This window comes from Macrosteles quadrilineatus, unplaced genomic scaffold, assembly GCF_028750875.1.
Source record: "Macrosteles quadrilineatus isolate MER2022 unplaced genomic scaffold, UCM_ALF_1.0 Scaffold_8__2_contigs__length_117827958, whole genome shotgun sequence".
NCBI classification, from domain to species: domain Eukaryota; kingdom Metazoa; phylum Arthropoda; class Insecta; order Hemiptera; family Cicadellidae; genus Macrosteles; species Macrosteles quadrilineatus.
The window spans coordinates 96,143,740-96,160,964 of NW_026542601.1; the positions used below are offsets into that span (position 1 = coordinate 96,143,740).

At 35.3% G+C, this 17,225-nt stretch overlaps 1 protein-coding gene and 1 long non-coding RNA gene across 2 annotated transcripts in view; both read right to left on the bottom strand.

The window, feature by feature from the left end:
- The window catches only part of LOC128999359 (patronin), a 110,738-nt gene extending 105,310 nt beyond the window's left edge, over window positions 1-5,428 (bottom strand). The window contains exon 1 of the mRNA XM_054425819.1: window positions 5,022-5,428. Within this exon, the coding sequence (XP_054281794.1) occupies window positions 5,022-5,087 (66 nt within the window). The 5' untranslated portion in view covers window positions 5,088-5,428. The remainder of the gene's footprint in view (window positions 1-5,021) is intronic.
- Window positions 5,429-14,392: 8,964 nt separating this feature from the next.
- LOC129000400 (uncharacterized) lies at window positions 14,393-16,323 on the bottom strand. The gene is made up of 2 exons (XR_008491353.1): window positions 16,213-16,323; window positions 14,393-15,753 (listed from the first exon to the last, which is right to left on the bottom strand). It is a non-coding gene; the product is annotated as an uncharacterized LOC129000400 (long non-coding RNA).
- Window positions 16,324-17,225: the final 902 nt, after the last annotated feature.

Consider the following 17,225-nt stretch of genomic DNA (forward strand, 5'->3'; position numbering starts at 1 on the left):
TTTCATCCTCCAACATCAGTCACTGATTCTACAAAGTGTTCCACGTTCTGGTGGCAGGCAAACGGACAGTCCAGCACATTAGAAAAAATGTCTTCTAACTCTTCACGTTCTCGTTCTTACATTCCATCTTCGGGTCAGTCACTATTCTACTATAGGTTCAGGTTATGATGGTAGACAAAAAATTAGAAGAAATGTCTTCGGACTCTTCTCATCTCAATCCTTTATTTCATCCTCCTCCGCTGGTTACTGATTCTACTAAGGATTTCACGTTCTGATGGCAGACAAATATATTCTACACCAGAGAAACAAACTTCTTCCTCTATCTTCTTTCACCTCCTCTAGTTTTCATTCCTCCATTCCAGCCTCCTCCGCCAGTCACTGATTCAACTACATGTTTCACGTTCTCATGGCAGACTAAATCGGTCCCGGGTCCAGGTCTTACCATGAGACCTACGGTAATAGCTTATTCCCTATATGGGAAATTCGCTAAAATGAGATGGTGTGTGTCTGTCTGTTACTTAATAATGCAAGAACCACTAAACCATGAAATAAAATTTTTTATGATGGTAGCTTATATACCTGGTTAACATATAGGCCTATTCCTGTTATTATATTTCCCTTGGGCTACGCCCCATGGGCTTCTAAAGTTTCAATGTTTCCTTATATTTTGGAGGAATGTAAATAGTAAAAAGTATTAATTGAAGTCAGCTGTAAATACTATAATTTGACAGTTCGAACAGCAGAGGTAAAGGTTCTGCACCCAAGGTTTTAAAGTTGGTTTTATGTTATGAGTTTCATAGTTTGATTAAAATATTTATGAAAATATATTTATTTTTATGGAAACAGAAGGATCATTACAATGTATAATTTTGTAGAATAATTTTGATATGGGAGCTTTATGTTTACAAATTTGAACTGATAAAAAAAAGTTTGGATCAGGATTTTTATAGATTTTTTAAACTAAGAGATATATATACTATTACGGTTTCAAAAATTCAACTAACTCAATTTTTACACTTTTTGTGTTTTAATTCAATTTACAAAATAAATTTCAACTATAGGTACCTACTTTTATTCTGTCCAGAGGTAGCTACTACTTATATTTTCTTCTATCATATACTTCAGATTCACTTTTTTTTAAATTTACATCTCCTTACTAGTTGTGTATTTACAACACCGCTTTAATTTGACTATGGAGGGTATCACATAACTAAGCTGCACGCAATTAACTTTTGTATCTAAAATCAATTAAAATCTGTAGTAACGTAACTATGTTTTTTTACTCGATATTTTAAATAATGAGGTAAATTAATGCAAATACATACATGTTTTGAGCTATGGAACGAGTTAATATAATTACTGTTATTTATTACGTTGTATCGGTTTTTATTTAAATTGATGAAATTTGTGCCTTGATTAACAATAGTGGTTGGCTTTCTAACAAAAGGTAATATTTACCTACAAGTTTTCCATTAGTTTATTTTTTCTTATTGTTGTGATAAATACACACTGATCTGCAGGTTAAGATTGAACTTTGAAAAAAGCTCATTAGCTACGGCATATATCGATGGCTACGTCAAAACATATCAATTATATGTGAAATCAATATATACTGTTTTTTTTCTTAACTACCTTACAGTGCTTTATTTTGTGCGATTATTTTTCTTTATTTACTTTATATGTACTTTTATCAACGGAATGAATGTTTAAGTAAGCTTATCATTTGAAAATTGAATCGTATGGTACGTTATTTCGATAAACGCATCAGCGCCTCATATGGGATATATTTTTTTTATACACACTACCGGTACCTAGTTCATAAAACCAATCTAGGAAAAAGTGGTTGAGTAAATAAGTACCACAATTGAAATAGAACCATGAATACATGTACGTACCTAACATGACATCGTTTTAAATAAGTATGTGAGGTAAAAATTAATGTACCATACCCTAATTAAAAAATACATTGGCTTTGAAGATTACCAGGCTTTAAAATAGGCCCTAGTCCATAATTTTCTGCTAAACTTTCTTGTCCGACCCGTTGTCTTTAACTTTCTCTCCCTTTTAGCCTACATATAGTAGCTTATAAGGTCTATGGAAAAATATTGTTTTCGTCAAAATTTTTCGATTTTGAGTTATTATTTAGGGCCTACCATCTACCATTTACCACGTAGTACTCGCCACAATCTTCGGATCGGGGAGTCGTAAGATTTCATCCCTTCTTGGAGGGGTCTTAAAGTTGCTCTTGAGGTGTTATGTTTGCTGTTCAATGTAGGCTTATCTGTGGTTTTGTAATATGACCCTTTTATTAGGTATTATTTGAGTTTTTTTGTGAAGCTGCTGATTGTGGCTGTTGATTTTATATGTTCTAGTAATAAATTTTAATTGTAGGCCTACCTGAATTAATGGGGGTATTGCTGGTTTTTTGTAGTCGGTGTTGCTTTGTGTTAATGTTGTGTTTGTTTCGAGTGTTGTAGGTGTGTATGTCTGATCGTGGGATGGGGGATGATTTTTTGGCTAAGAGCGTTGTGTCAAATATACTGTATACTGGAAGGTTATTGTTAGGATTTTGAGTTTTATAAAGAGGGGTTTGCGGCGTTCTAGGTGGTGGTGACTCAGGATTGCCCGGATTTCAAGTACCGGTACTCTTTTGTATGGTTACGATTTTTTCAATGTTACTTGTGCTTGCTGATCCCAGGCGGTGATACCATATTTTATGTAGGAATGAAAAAGTGAGTGGTAGGCCATTACAGCTACGTCTTCGGATTCTTTTCATCACATGCCTGATGCCTTGCAGATGAAAGTTTTTTTACATTGCCTAGGTACGTCATTTCCGCTCGAGAACTGTATATATGGCCGTATACCAAGGTATTTCAAGAGCGGCAATGGCTTTATAAAGCCATTGTAGCCATAAATGTGCTCGTAATACACACTAAATTTTTCTTACCACCACCGATAACTTATGGCCATGGGGCTATATTTCAAAAGCGGCAATTTGGCTGTTTGTGCTCAAAATGGGCTACACACAAGATTTTTCCTACCAACATAATTAAGTTACTTTTCACAACACACACACATTGACTTTTTAATTGTGTAGCCTACCTATAAAAAGTCATTTAGCCGAGGTTATATATTCGCTATCGATAACGTAAATTTGTACCAGATCCGCAGTTGGGGTAAGTTAAAAACGCTAACTGTGAAATAGAGCGGAAATATGCTACCCTAAGTAAGTTAGGCCTATCTTGCCTAAGTAGCGTTTACAGGTGTGGCAATGTGATCATTTCCATGCAGTAGTAAGTAGGATAAATATTTTAGGGACTTAACCTTAGTTTGAGTTACTCCCACTCATAACCGATAACGGCTGTTGACAATAGGCCAATAATGGGAGAAAGTAAGTAAACTTAACTTAGGCCTAGTGTCAGATTGCTGATAATGTTTATTTACCATCATATATGAAACAAAAGAACTATGATACTACTGGTTGTACCCCTACTGATACTGTGTCCACTTTAAACACGCTGTAAATTATCAATTACCTAACTGTTTAAAAAAGAGGTTAGATAAGTTAGGCACACTTTTTAACCGTTGTTAACCCTAACCCTTAGGTGGACCTTAGCCTACTAACAAGGCTAATACAATATGGTAAAATGTAAACAAACAGATCCAACTGCTGTGAGAGGGCTCAAGTCCTAGAGAGATCAGTAGCCTAGGTTTTAATTATGCCTACCGCCTAAGTGCATGCAACAACCAGCCTGTACGCTGCCGAAAGTACATTTTCATCATCCTACAAGAAGTGACCTGATAAACCCTTTTAACCTAAATAAAGTAACTTAGGCTACATGACATTTCGGTACTTTCCTGTTATATGGTACCTGCGAAAAAAATTCTTTAACCACAAGTAACACATTCATCGATCCAGAGCCTGGAGCACATACTACCGTTTAGGTTAGGTTTGGTTAGGTTAGGTTAGGTTCGTTTACTTACAACACTCTCATGTTATTGATAAACTAACCTAACCTAACCTAACCAAATTTTCGCAGGTACCAGATAACCAGAAAGTACCTTATTATCTAAAGTGGAATGGGACTAGGTCCAATAGTCCCAGATTAACTTAATAAGTTTAGTAACGTTTGGAAATTAAGTAATAAATAAATTAATTAAGTATTTAATTTGCTAAGCCTATGTTAAGCTTAGGCCTGTATTCTAAATAAGATGATAACTTAGAGTTTAAATTTTTAATCACCATGTCTTTACGACTAGCTGATTTACCGGTATCAGGTTCTGTATTCTGGAATCCAGTAGGTTACTTTCGTACTATACGGGGGCCACTCACTTAAAAATCGCGCTGCGGCGGTTATGGGTAGGCCTAACTTACAGTTTCATAACTGGGCTAGGCCTATGCTAATATCGATTGACACTATCAATTTGATTAGTAAACCTTCATGCGATTTTTTCACCATCAGCAAGTTTGGTTGGTTAGGTTAGGTTATAATAGTTTAATTTTACAATGGATATCTTTAAAAATATCGAAAAATTAATCAATATTTTCAATTTGATAGTTTTAATCGATATTAGCATAGCCCAGTTAAGAAACTGTAACTTACCCGCGGTTAGGCTATGTTACGTTGGGTTATCATAAATCTTTTATGATTCAACTGGTATCGTTCGAATCACAAAACGAGGAAAGTCCTCTCCTAACATATTAATGATAACCCAACTTAAAATAACCGCCGCAGCGCGCAGTAAGTTAAAATAAGTGGCCTCCATACAATACGTAAGTACCTAGAATCCTAACCAAGTAAGTAAGTTAGGCCTACCTTGGTGAATAGCACAGGATTTAAAAGAAAACTCTCTTCTGCTTATGAGTGGCCTAAGTTACCTAGACGTTGATTAGCCGGGCCTATGCCTGCCTAGATGAAACGTAAAACTTGAAACGTCTACTTACAATAAAAATTATCAGCAAATAAAAGCTTTATCACAGAAATACATGCAATCAATGAAATTAAAAGATGTAGACTTACCTGTCTGCTATCCAAAGGACTATCACTGTCATGATTGCTTGTGCGTCGAGTATCCAGCTTATCCATTTTATGAACTGAAATTTTCAGTAATATACTCAGTTAGAGGGAATATAACATTTTTACCCGGAAAACAATATCAAACGCACTTCACAAACATAAGTGGAACATTCTTGTCACCTAAACCAAAAACCCAGCCTACGCACATTTGACAGCAGGCACGAGTTGGTCTTTGGCATAACCGTCCGAGACATACGCAGTTACTTTTGTATTATGGATATGCAACAGAAACTAAACTACAAAACGGATATCACTGAGAAACTTCCAAGTAACTTATAATATTAAATACACATGCACTAGCACTACTTCCATTTTGTGTTGCGAATTCATTCAAGCTATCCACTTCCACTATCAAAAGTATCAAACACCTGAAAATCGAGCAGTGTGACATTACAAGAAAAAGGTAGTTCAAAGTTAAATACAGACTAGGAGAAAACACAGAATAGTAGGCCTATTAATATAAGATTGCAGTGTATACGTAAAAAGCTGATAAACACAATCAATCATAGAATAAATATTCCATTTTACAATTAATTTTTATGATACTGTATGGCTTACTAATCAGTAAATGTTTCTCTTCTGCGTTAGTCAAGGTGTTAGAATCAAGTGTTTTATATTTTTACGCCACACTACATTATTTTGACGAACTTCCCACGTAAGGATTTAGTCCAAAAAACAGCTGTTTGCCACCAGCTTATTCAAATGGGGTTTCATTGCGTACTACTGTTCTGCAATGAGTTTTGCCGGACACCAATCAGCTGATTATACTGTATTTAGTTGGCAGTGAGTGGTTGTTATAAACAAAAACATAACCTCTCTTAGAGGTTATGACTAGTGATATTTCGTCCTTTAGTTGGTGGAAATATACAGGGTGATTTGTACTCAGTGTGACAAAATTTGTTTGATGTAAGTACAAAGTAAATGAAGTGTGATGATGCATATCAAATGTTCCAAGTCTCAAAATTAGCATCCCGAAAAATTATTTTATGTTTTTCAAAAATAACCATGCTTTTAAACTTAATACAGCGATTTCTCAATTACCTGTATATGGACTTGAGTAGATAATGTCATTTTCGTGTTCTACATAAAATTTTGAACAAGAATAATACAAAATGACAGAGGATCAGTTGTAAAAACTCCATTGTAAATAGATTCAAAGATAAAAATTAAAATGTTGATAAAAAGTTAAAAAAAACAATGGTCTATTGCATTTTTCACACCCTGTATACAAGAAAGTGTCGTAATATGTTAAAAACTGCGCCATTTTATAAGCTTTCCAACCATAACCTACGTTATTGAGGTTTAGATATTTTTTTGTTTGTAAGAGTGGTTTGAATACCAGAAAACAGGGAACTTTTTACTGTTTTTACTGTTCAAGCTGAATCAAAAATACAACTTTTGCTTAATACATGCCGACTTTCTATGTTTTAAATGTTAAATACACCATGCTTTGCAGTCTTCAAACCATTAAAGCGCACATAAGCAGACATAAACCTCAATAGTGTAGCATATCGTTGGAAAGCTTATAAAATGGCGCAGTTTTTAACATATTCTGACACTTTCTTGTATACAGGGTGTGAAAAATGCAATAAACCATTGTTTTTTAAAATTTTTATCAAACATCTTAATTTTTATCTTTGAATCTATTTACAATGGAGTTTATACGACTGATCCTCCGTCATTTTCTATTATTCTTGTTCAAAATTTAATGTAGAACACGAAAATGACATTATCTACTCAAATCCATATACAGGTAATTGAGAAATCGCTGTATTAAGTTTAAAAACATGGTTATTTTTGAAAAACATAAAATAATTTTTTGGGACGCTAATTTTGAGACTTGGAACATTTAATATGCATCATCACACTTCATTTACTTTGTACTTACGCCAAAAAAATTTTGTCACACTGAGTACAAATCACCCTGTATAAGGATCTGTACGGATTTAGTAGTATGCCGTAAACTATCGTACGTAACTCGTCCAAAATGTGTTTACCGGATTTAGATTTGTATAGAAGGATAACGGCATTAAGTCGATCATGGCCATTGACTTTAGATACTATCATTAAAACTCATTAATACCAATACCATAGATAAAACTAGATTTCTCATCCTTATGGAACAGCTGAAGACAATGTTATTGTTAGTTCTGTACGGTTTTCTGCAGATGTCGTGTTTTGTTTACAATTTGTTTCCCGTTATTACAGCCATTTAAAACCTCGTTTAACCAAATAATACGATCTAATCATAAACAATAACTTGTCCCCTAGTTATATAACCAAACAGTAAAGCACAAATCAAGAAATTAACCCTAAAATAATAGAAACAAAGTTTCATCGACACTAGCGCCCATGTGTCACGTACATGAACTAGACACGAAAAACATGCTTCAAAATTTACAATGGGATGAGAAGTCTACTTGTGTTGTTGGTTAGTCTATGATAAAACCATAGACTAACCATGTTTTATCTATGATAAAACATACTCCCCCAACTTGTGTTGGTTAGTCTATGTTAATACCATACAAAATTTAACAAAATGAATGTACATGTACAATGTTGACAGTAAAGTACTGGGGGTGGACATTCTATGTTAACTCTTAAGCTTGTTATAGCATATTTTAGTAAATTCCCAATCAAAGTTCAGAGTATGAAAAAATTAAAAATTATTGTCTAAATTTGCTTTTCAATGTATTTTACTGTACAGGGTTTCTTCATCATTGATTACACATGCTGTAATATGAAAAAAGGCCATAAAAAGGTTTGATCATTACTAGTGAATTTGTTCACTTTTAATACTGTAGATCTTTTTTTTAAATACTTACTATTATCTTGGTAAAATTAAAAACTCTTTTAATGTATTTAATTTAGAGATCCTCCTCCTTCATTCAATAGATTCATTGGTCCATGTTCCTATTTTCTAAAGATTGTAAGTACAGTGCTCTAGCTTTTTGAATACTCTAATGAGTTCCACTCTCCTGAGACATTTCACAGGGATTTTATGGCGGAGGTGGAAATCCTAAGTATGGAACTGGTGCAATAGGAATGGCTATCCATACCTTCACTATATACTGTGGTAAGCATTAATATTGGGGGATAGCCTATTATTGACAAAGGACGATATAGTTGTTATCTAGAATCTTCCCAGAAATCTTGCTGGCAATATTTGAAGAAAACTCCAGTGACATTTGACACTTGTTCATAGTATAAAACTACTATTCTTTACTAGTCCAGGACCTGACTAGGGTTCTGTGTGCATGTCGTGTATAGAGAATTTTGCTTTTGCATTTCAATATAAAATAGGTGTCTTAGGAAGTGTTTTCCACTCGGGTGTCAAGTTCGCACCTGGTACGTTTTCGAGCTATGACGTCATCAAAATGGCGGCCATTGATTTTTTTAAATCGTATATTTCGCAAACTATTTGTCGGATCGGAATGAATTTTTTTTGTTTTAAAGATAATTTTAAATGCTACCTGTTTTACATTTACACACTTGTTGTATGTTTAGTACATTCTTCGTAATTTTGCAAAAACCTGTATTTTTAAATATTTTTGAGTTATTTTTGTTTGTAACGTTTTATTGATACAATTTATAAAAAAACACCAATGAAAAAAGTTGTAGAACATTTAAAAATCTTTACAAAAATACCAAATTCGATATGTTTTACTCAAAAGATTACGTCAAGAAACTAGATAAATCTCATAAAGACACCAATTTTGGCGCAAAAACGCCTATTACCTAAAAATAACTATATATTACATACCATGTATCGGATCGGAATGAACTTTTTTTTGTTTGAAAGATAAGTTTACATGCTATCTTTCTTACATTTGTACTTTTGTTTTATGTTTAGTACATTTTTCGTAATTTTTCAAAAACCTATATTTTTAAACATTTTTGTGTTATTTTTGTCGATAACGTTTTATTGATACAATATATCAGAAATAACTTAAAGTCAAAGTTGTAGCACGTTAAAAGAGCTTTACAAAAATACCAAATTCGATATGCTTTACTCAAAAGATCACGTCAAGAAACTAGAAAATCGTACAAAACAACCTAATTTTGCGCAAAAACGCATATAAATCCGACATCGATGGCTGTGTACGAGTCATATATAGACAGTTTTACCATTCAATGTTGATGTATGTGTCTAAAGAAGTGTTTTTAACTCGGGTGTCACGTCTGGACCCACTGCAGTTTCCGGTTATGATGTCTTTAAAATTGCTACATGTTACGATTTCACCAGCTATTTCACTTAAAATAAGACCATTACCCTCTTTTATGCAAATAAAAGCACAACAAATCAATGTAATTAGTCCATAGGAATGTTTCCACTATATAAATACCCCCGGTGCAGCAATCCTGTCGACTAAGCGAATTTCCATTTGCCTGGATTGATTTTCAATTAATCTATTAAATTAACATTAAATTAACAACTCAAACAATGTTAATTTAATAGATTGATTGAAAATCAATCCAGGCAAATGGAAATTCGCTTAGTCGAAAGGATTGCTGCACCGGGGGTATTTATATAGTGGAAACATTCCTATGGACTAATTACATTGATTTGTTGTGCTTTTATTTGCATAAAAGAGGGTAATGGTCTTATTTTAACACGTTCGCTGCTGGCGTTGTATTTTTACAACGTGTCTACCCGGCGCCAGGAGCTAGCGTTGTACATATACAACGCTGTGTCATTGTTGTTTAACGTTTCCATGGATCAGCCAGCTCGTCACGAGCGTCCTATATTTCTTTGCAGCTCGTGGGGACGTACTTTTCTGACAATAAAAAATATAGTTTCCCAAAATCCCCACCAGGGTCGTTTAAAACAGGGCTTTGTCCCCACTTCTTTTCTGCTGGATAGCGACACTACTTTACCGACTGCAACCTGGGTAATGCTACTATCTATCAGAATCGCTTGGTACTATGCCCAAAGCCAGTTTTATTGCAGAACATTGCCATCCAGTATAACTACTGTTGTTTTTACTGTAATTCAGTGTGTCGGCAGCAATGTTTATGCAGCAACAAGCGTATAGTTCAGCTCCTGGCGCCGTCCCGGCATCTAGCGGTCAGCAGCGAACGTGTTAAGTGAAATAGCTGGTGAAATCGTAACATGTAGCAATTTTAAAGACATCATAACCGGAAACTTCAGTGGGTCCAGACGTGACACCCGAGTTAAAAACACTTCTTTAGACACATACATCAACATTGAATGGTAAAACTGTCTATATATGACTCGTACACAGCCATCGATGTCGGATTTATATGCGTTTTTGCGCAAAATTAGGTTGTTTTGTACGATTTTCTAGTTTCTTGACGTGATCTTTTGAGTAAAGCATATCGAATTTGGAATTTTTGTAAAGCTCTTTTAACGTGCTACAACTTTGACTTTAAGTTAGTTCTGATATATTGTATCAATAAAACGTTATCGACAAAAATAACACAAAAATGTTTAAAAATATAGGTTTTTGAAAAATTACAAAAAATGTACTAAACATAAAACAAAAGTACAAATGTGAGAAAGATAGCATGTAAACTTATCTTTCAAACAAAAAAAAGTTCATTCCGATCCGATACATGGTATGTAATATATAGTTATTTTTAATATAGCCCTTTCCGCCATTTTAATGACGTCATAACCGGAAACTGCAGTGGGTGCAGACGTGACACCCGAGTTGAAAACACTTATTTAGACACATACATCAACATTGAATGGTGAAACTGTCTTTATTAGACTTGCGAACTGCCCTAGATGCCGGACTAATAGGCGTTTTTGCGCCAAAATTGGTGTCTTTATGAGATTTATCTAGTTTCTTGACGTAATCTTTTGAGTAAAACATATCGAATTTGGTATTTTTGTAAAGATTTTTAAATGTTCTACAACTTTTTTCATTGGTGTTTTTTTATAAATTGTATCAATAAAACGTTACAAAGAAAAATAACTCAAAAATATTTAAAAATACAGGTTTTTGCAAAATTACGAAGAATGTACTAAACATACAACAAGTGTGTAAATGTAAAACAGGTAGCATTTAAAATTATCTTTCAAACAAAAAAAAAATCATTCCAATCCGACAAATAGTTTGCGAAATATACGATTTAAAAAAATCAATGGCCGCCATTTTGATGACGTCATAGCTCGAAAACGTACCAGGTGCGAACTTGACACCCGAGTGGAAAACACTTCCTAAGACACCTATATTGAAATGCAAAAGCAAAATTCTCTATACACGACATGCACACAGAACCCTAGTCAGGTCCTGGACTATACTGAGTGTTCAAGGCGAATGAAACCGGGACTCAAGATGTAGTTCTGTAATCCAGTCTCTATGACCCTCCAGAGTGACCGCGTACCTTTGTGGTGTGTTCCTCAGAGGAGGAGACTATGACAGGTCCTCAGCTGCAGCTGGTAACGTTATTAGCTCAACCGGACCTGAGAAGTGAGTACAGTTGAAACTGGAAACGGTTGAGGTATGGTGGAGTATCGGCCTCATACAGATTCACCAAAGGTTCAAGGGTCCACTCTTAGATTCACCTATCCTCAACACCGGGACAAAAATATGGTGATCGAGGGCTTTATAGCTGCACTGGTCCCGTCTGACTCAATACACGCGCGACTCAATAGTTATTTGTGTTACTAGTAAGCACTTTCTTTGGAGCATTTGGTGGCACTTTGCTGCACACTAGATAAATGTTTACACACGAGCCGCAGGCGAGTGCGGAATGTTTCTCGAGTTATGCGTCAAATGCCATTTGAGATGGTGATACAGTACACATTATATTTTTCCTACAGTCACTATAAATCATATAAATAATTAGTCTTTCAAACACTACCTATACAATACGTTCTTAGGTATTACGCCTGAAGAGGTGTTATTTTAGTTTTGAATTGTTCTCCAGGGCGCCAGGGGAGCCAGCCCATGGAAGCTAACGGCCATCTTAGATTTGCCTGTTCAAGAGCAATGTTAATTTCAAACAGCCACTGAAGAGTTACTTATCGTCCAAAAATATTTTTTAAACACCAGAGTGATTGTAGTTTAAATACGGTATCTAGTAATCTAGTATACTGTGAAATTACGAATTTTTAAATTATGTAATTGTTTTAGGAGTTTAGGATGTCTAGGCTCCAAGGACTCTTAAGGAAACATTTCAAAGGGTGTAGTGGTGTGTTAAAGGTCTACAGTTTTAAATAAGTTTTTATTTTTTAACTAAAACATTGAGTTAAGGTATTTTTTAACACACAAAGAGGTCTACTTATGTAGCCTACTGAGGGAAGCAAGCCTCTCTGAGGGCTACTTATGTAGCCTACTGTGGAGAGCAAGCCTCTCTGAGGGCTACTTATGTAGCCTACTGTGGAGAGCAAGCCTCTCTGAGGGCTACTTATGTAGCCTACTGTGGAGAGCAAGCCTCTCTGAGGGCTACTTATGTAGCCTACTGTGGACAGCAAGCCTCTCTAGTAGCAGAGCGCAGGGCTTCAGATCCCGAGATCCCCGGTTCAAAACCTCCAGTATGTAATGATGCCACAATCCTCTGGGATTAGCCTCAAGTAATGTGTAAAACAGTTCGGGGCTAGAACCTAGCGTCCTAGGATGTGAAAGTAGGACATAAAAAAATCTCTTTTCTGTGCTTGGTTCTCTAGAGAATTTAAACCCTGTATCTGAATTCAAAGAAAAGAATTTTTCCACACCCAAGAGGTAAAATAAGTTATTTTTTATAAAATAAATAGTAGTTGTTTGAATTATTTCGGACTAAGAAACTATTTTAGAAGCTAAAGAACAGCATTATTCTTTTCTCCTGTGCAAAGCATGGGTACAGCAGCTTGTAAAAATATTTAAAACTGAATAGAACCTAAGTAAGTAATGTTTATGGAATCATTTATACATGTATAGGCAGCACCAGCGCAGCTATAATAAGCCCTCATTTAGTTTCTTGTTCCTGGGTCTTAGGATTGAGAATCTGTATATTGGGACAGATCCTAAAATCATTGGTGAATCTTTTCTTTTTTTTTGTGAACCATTGGTATTTGTGCGAGATCTTTGATAATAAACTGTTTTGTTTGTAGGATTATCATGTGTTTGTGAAATTTTGAGGTCTAATCAAAACTAAGGAACTGTCATATTCATGGGACAGAGAAACCAACATTGAAAAATATTCTTTCTATCTCCTTACTTCTACTTCCTACTTTTCTTTTATAAAATCAGAAAAGACTAGAAACTTACTATGTCAGTTAGTTGTGTATCCATTCATAACTCCATAATGTATTCTTGAGAAAAGTGCTTTTTCCTCCAAACCCCTATTTAATAAAAACTCTCTATACATTGCAATATTCTCTAAATACAAAAATTAAATAGATCTTATGATTCAAAATTTGACATTATGAAGTATGGTAAGGCCCAGCGCACACGGTGTGACTGTTTTACAACAACTGTTGCAAACCAGTTGCGTCTAAAACCAGTTTGCAACTGAAACAAAGCTTCTGTCCGCACACAGTATGACTGTTTTACAACTACAGTTGCATCTTTTGTGCAATCAGAGGAGTGTCAATTTAGTGCTGTTACGTTGTTTTAAGGCCTTAAGTGCACTTAATATGTCAGACTCAGACGAATAAGACGTTGTTAGCTATTATCAGTACCGAAGACAGCGAAGGGTACTGAGAGAGCATTGGGTTGCGTGTGCAACTGTTTTGTGACCTCGGCAATTTATTGCAGTGGGGAAGCGCACACGACGTAACTGGTTGTATGCGATTTCAAAATATGTTTGAAACCAGTCACATACAATCGTGGGCCCGACGTTGCAGACTTCAGTTGCATGAGACCACGGGGTGTTTGGTGGTATTTTAACAGTCGTAGAGTGTTTTTAGTGTTTAATTTCCTATCCGACTAGCTCGAGCTGCTACAAACAGCCTAGTACTAACATTCTTACTCAAATAAGGGTGAACCCAATGCTCTCTCAGTACCCATCGCTGTCTTCCGTATTGATAATAGCTAATAACGTCTTCTTCGTCTGAGTCTGACGTAGTAAGCACAATTAAGGCCTTAAAACAACCTAACTGCACTAAATTGACACTCCAGTAATTGCACAATAGACACAACTGTAGTTGTTAACCAGTCACACTGTGTGCGGACAGAAGTTTTGTTTCAGTCGCAAACTGGTTTCAGATGCAATTGGTTTGCAACAGTTGTTGTAAAACAGTCACACCGTGTGCGCTGGGCCTAACAGTAAGTATTTATAACAAAAATATAATGGCTTTACAAAATGGAGGAAAGGCACTGTCGAGCATGCATAAGTAAAAATCTAGGTTTAAAAACAATTGGTGATTTCTTCAACATTTATTGAACCTTTATATTCATTTTCCAAAGTAATACATCAGTTGCTTAATAGCCTTTTACTATTGAGCCTTTACATATGTTACAGAATACATTGAAATAATTATTTTGAACAAGGATATTCTTAATTATTTTAACATAAGTTTTTCCCTTGTTATAATATTTTATGAAACAGTCACATGAAGAGAATCCAGAGACTAACATTTATACAACAAAAAGGTGTGTGCTTACAAAGCAAAATACGTTAGAAAAGTTTAAAATTGATAGAAACAGTGAAAAATTCAGAAACGTTACATTGAAATAGTTTGTAGCTTAAATGGTTTCACAAAGAATTGTGCATATTTATCTCGTATTATGTTAGAATGTTTCGGACTTGCACTAGCTTTAAAGTTAGTAAGTAATAACGTACTTTAGATACAAAACAACTTATTTGCTGGTATCTATAGTTAACATTGTTTCTACTAAAATATTATTTGTTGTGAACACAAACTAAATTCAATGTTTAATGACGTTAATTATTTCATCAGGTTATGGAATTTACGCTAACACAACTTACTCCAAACATCTTGAAAAGTTTTTACTATTCAATTGTCCACACACTTTACCAGGTGGGATATCAAATCTAACAAAATCATGTTTTAAAATCAAACTTAACACAACATAGAAAACAGGAAACAATTTCCTAGTAAATTATTACTAAAAAATAGGATTCAATTAGCAGCTAACAAATAAAAGATAATTCACTTGATAAAATTACATAAAATCAGTGATCGCTTTACATAACTATTCATGAAGTGAACATCGACAGTATTTACACTTATAACTTTTTCCATAACATAAACCAAATTTAGCAGCACCAGGAACAGTATAGGTGATTGAGACGGCTGATTAAACCACCATCCCATCCTGGACTATATACATAAAAAAATAACAGAAATAAACTTCTTAGAGAAGGTGTAACTCCTTCAAGCTCGGTCTAAATGTTAACACAAAATGTTAAAATTAATCGTTTGGTTGTGAAAAGTATAATTAAAACAAAACCTTTCTATCAACAGCTTTACAACACCTTTAACTATATACAATCAAAGTTGGGATTTCACCAAAAATTCATATAGATAAAACCGAGGAGTTTAATATAAATAAAATATAACTAAATCTAATATTTACTAAAACAATTTTATTAACGGACTTACCTCAAAGGTTAAATCATCCTATTTTTACTATATATCATATTGGATTATTTGAAACAAAAAGGAATTTAAAAAGAAGTAACACTCCTGATGAGGGAAGGTGGTGACTATACATGTGCAATACTGTACAAGAGGGCGGCGGCCTTACACAAACGCAACCTGGAACAGACAAATCTATATTATCCATACAATACATGAAACTTTGTAAACAATAAGGCTTTTTTGTTTTAAGACTTAAGCCCACATATTATATACCATACCGTCGGTCAACTCATTACTGGACTTGCTGAATCAGTCTCCTGGTCAAGCGTACCCGCGTCTCCTGTTCCCAGCTCTCCTGCCAGAGCTGGTAGGTGCGGGTGCCCTCCTCTGTTTTTGCATGGTCCTCCCCACGAAGCTGATAAATTGCTTTCCTCTCCGCCGCCAAAAGTTTGATGGGATTACTCCAGCAACCACTAAGACAGCGGGTTCGGACACTGTTTGGTAGGTGGATGATACCCTGAATGCTGCCTGACATTGCACTTGGGTGAGCCGCATTATGTTTGATCAAGTAGGCCTTCTCATCATTGAACCGTTCTTCATCAGAACAGTGTATGTGGAAGTGTGTTAGTGACTTACCTAATGTTAGTGTTCTGGCAGAGGCTTCAACTCCTTGATTTGTTCGATCAAGTAGGCCTTCTCATCATTGAACCGTTCTTCATCAGAACAGTGTATGTGGAAGTGTGTTAGTGACTTACCTAATGTTAGTGTTCTGGCAGAGGCTTCAACTCCTTGATTTGTTTGATCAAGTAGGCCTTCTCATCATTGAACCGTTCTTCATCAGAACAGTGTATGTGGAAGTGTGTTAGTGACTTACCTAATGTTAGTGTTCTGGCAGAGGCTTCAACTCCTTGATTTGTTTGATCAAGTAGGCCTTCTCATCATTGAACCGTTCTTCATCAGAACAGTGTATGTGGAAGTGTGTTAGTGACTTACCTAATGTTAGTGTTCTGGCAGAGGCTTCAACTCCTTGATTTGTTTGATCAAGTAGGCCTTCTCATCATTGAACCGTTCTTCATCAGAACAGTGTATGTGGAAGTGTGTTAGTGACTTACCTAATGTTAGTGTTCTGGCAGAGGCTTCAACTCCTTGATTTGTTCGATCAAGTAGGCCTTCTCATCATTGAACCGTTCTTCGTCAGAACAGTGTATGTGGAAGTGTGTTAGTGACTTACCTAATGTTAGTGTTCTGGCAGAGGCTTCAACTCCTTGATTTGTTTGATCAAGTAGGCCTTCTCATCATTGAACCGTTCTTCATCAGAACAGTGTATGTGGAAGTGTGTTAGTGACTTACCTAATGTTAGTGTTCTGGCAGAGGCTTCAACTCCTTGATTTGTTTGATCAAGTAGGCCTTCTCATCATTCAACTGTTCTTCATCAGAATGGCATCTATGGAACATTAATGACTTACCTAATGTAAGTGTTCAGGCAGTGGCTTCATCACCTTGATTTGTTCGATCAAGTAGGCCTTCTCATCACTGAACTGTTCTTCATCAGAATGGCCTGTGTGGGAAAGTGTTGATGACTTATCTAATGTTAGTGTTCTGGCAGAGGCGATTTGTTTGATCAAGTAGGCCTTCTCATCACTGAACTG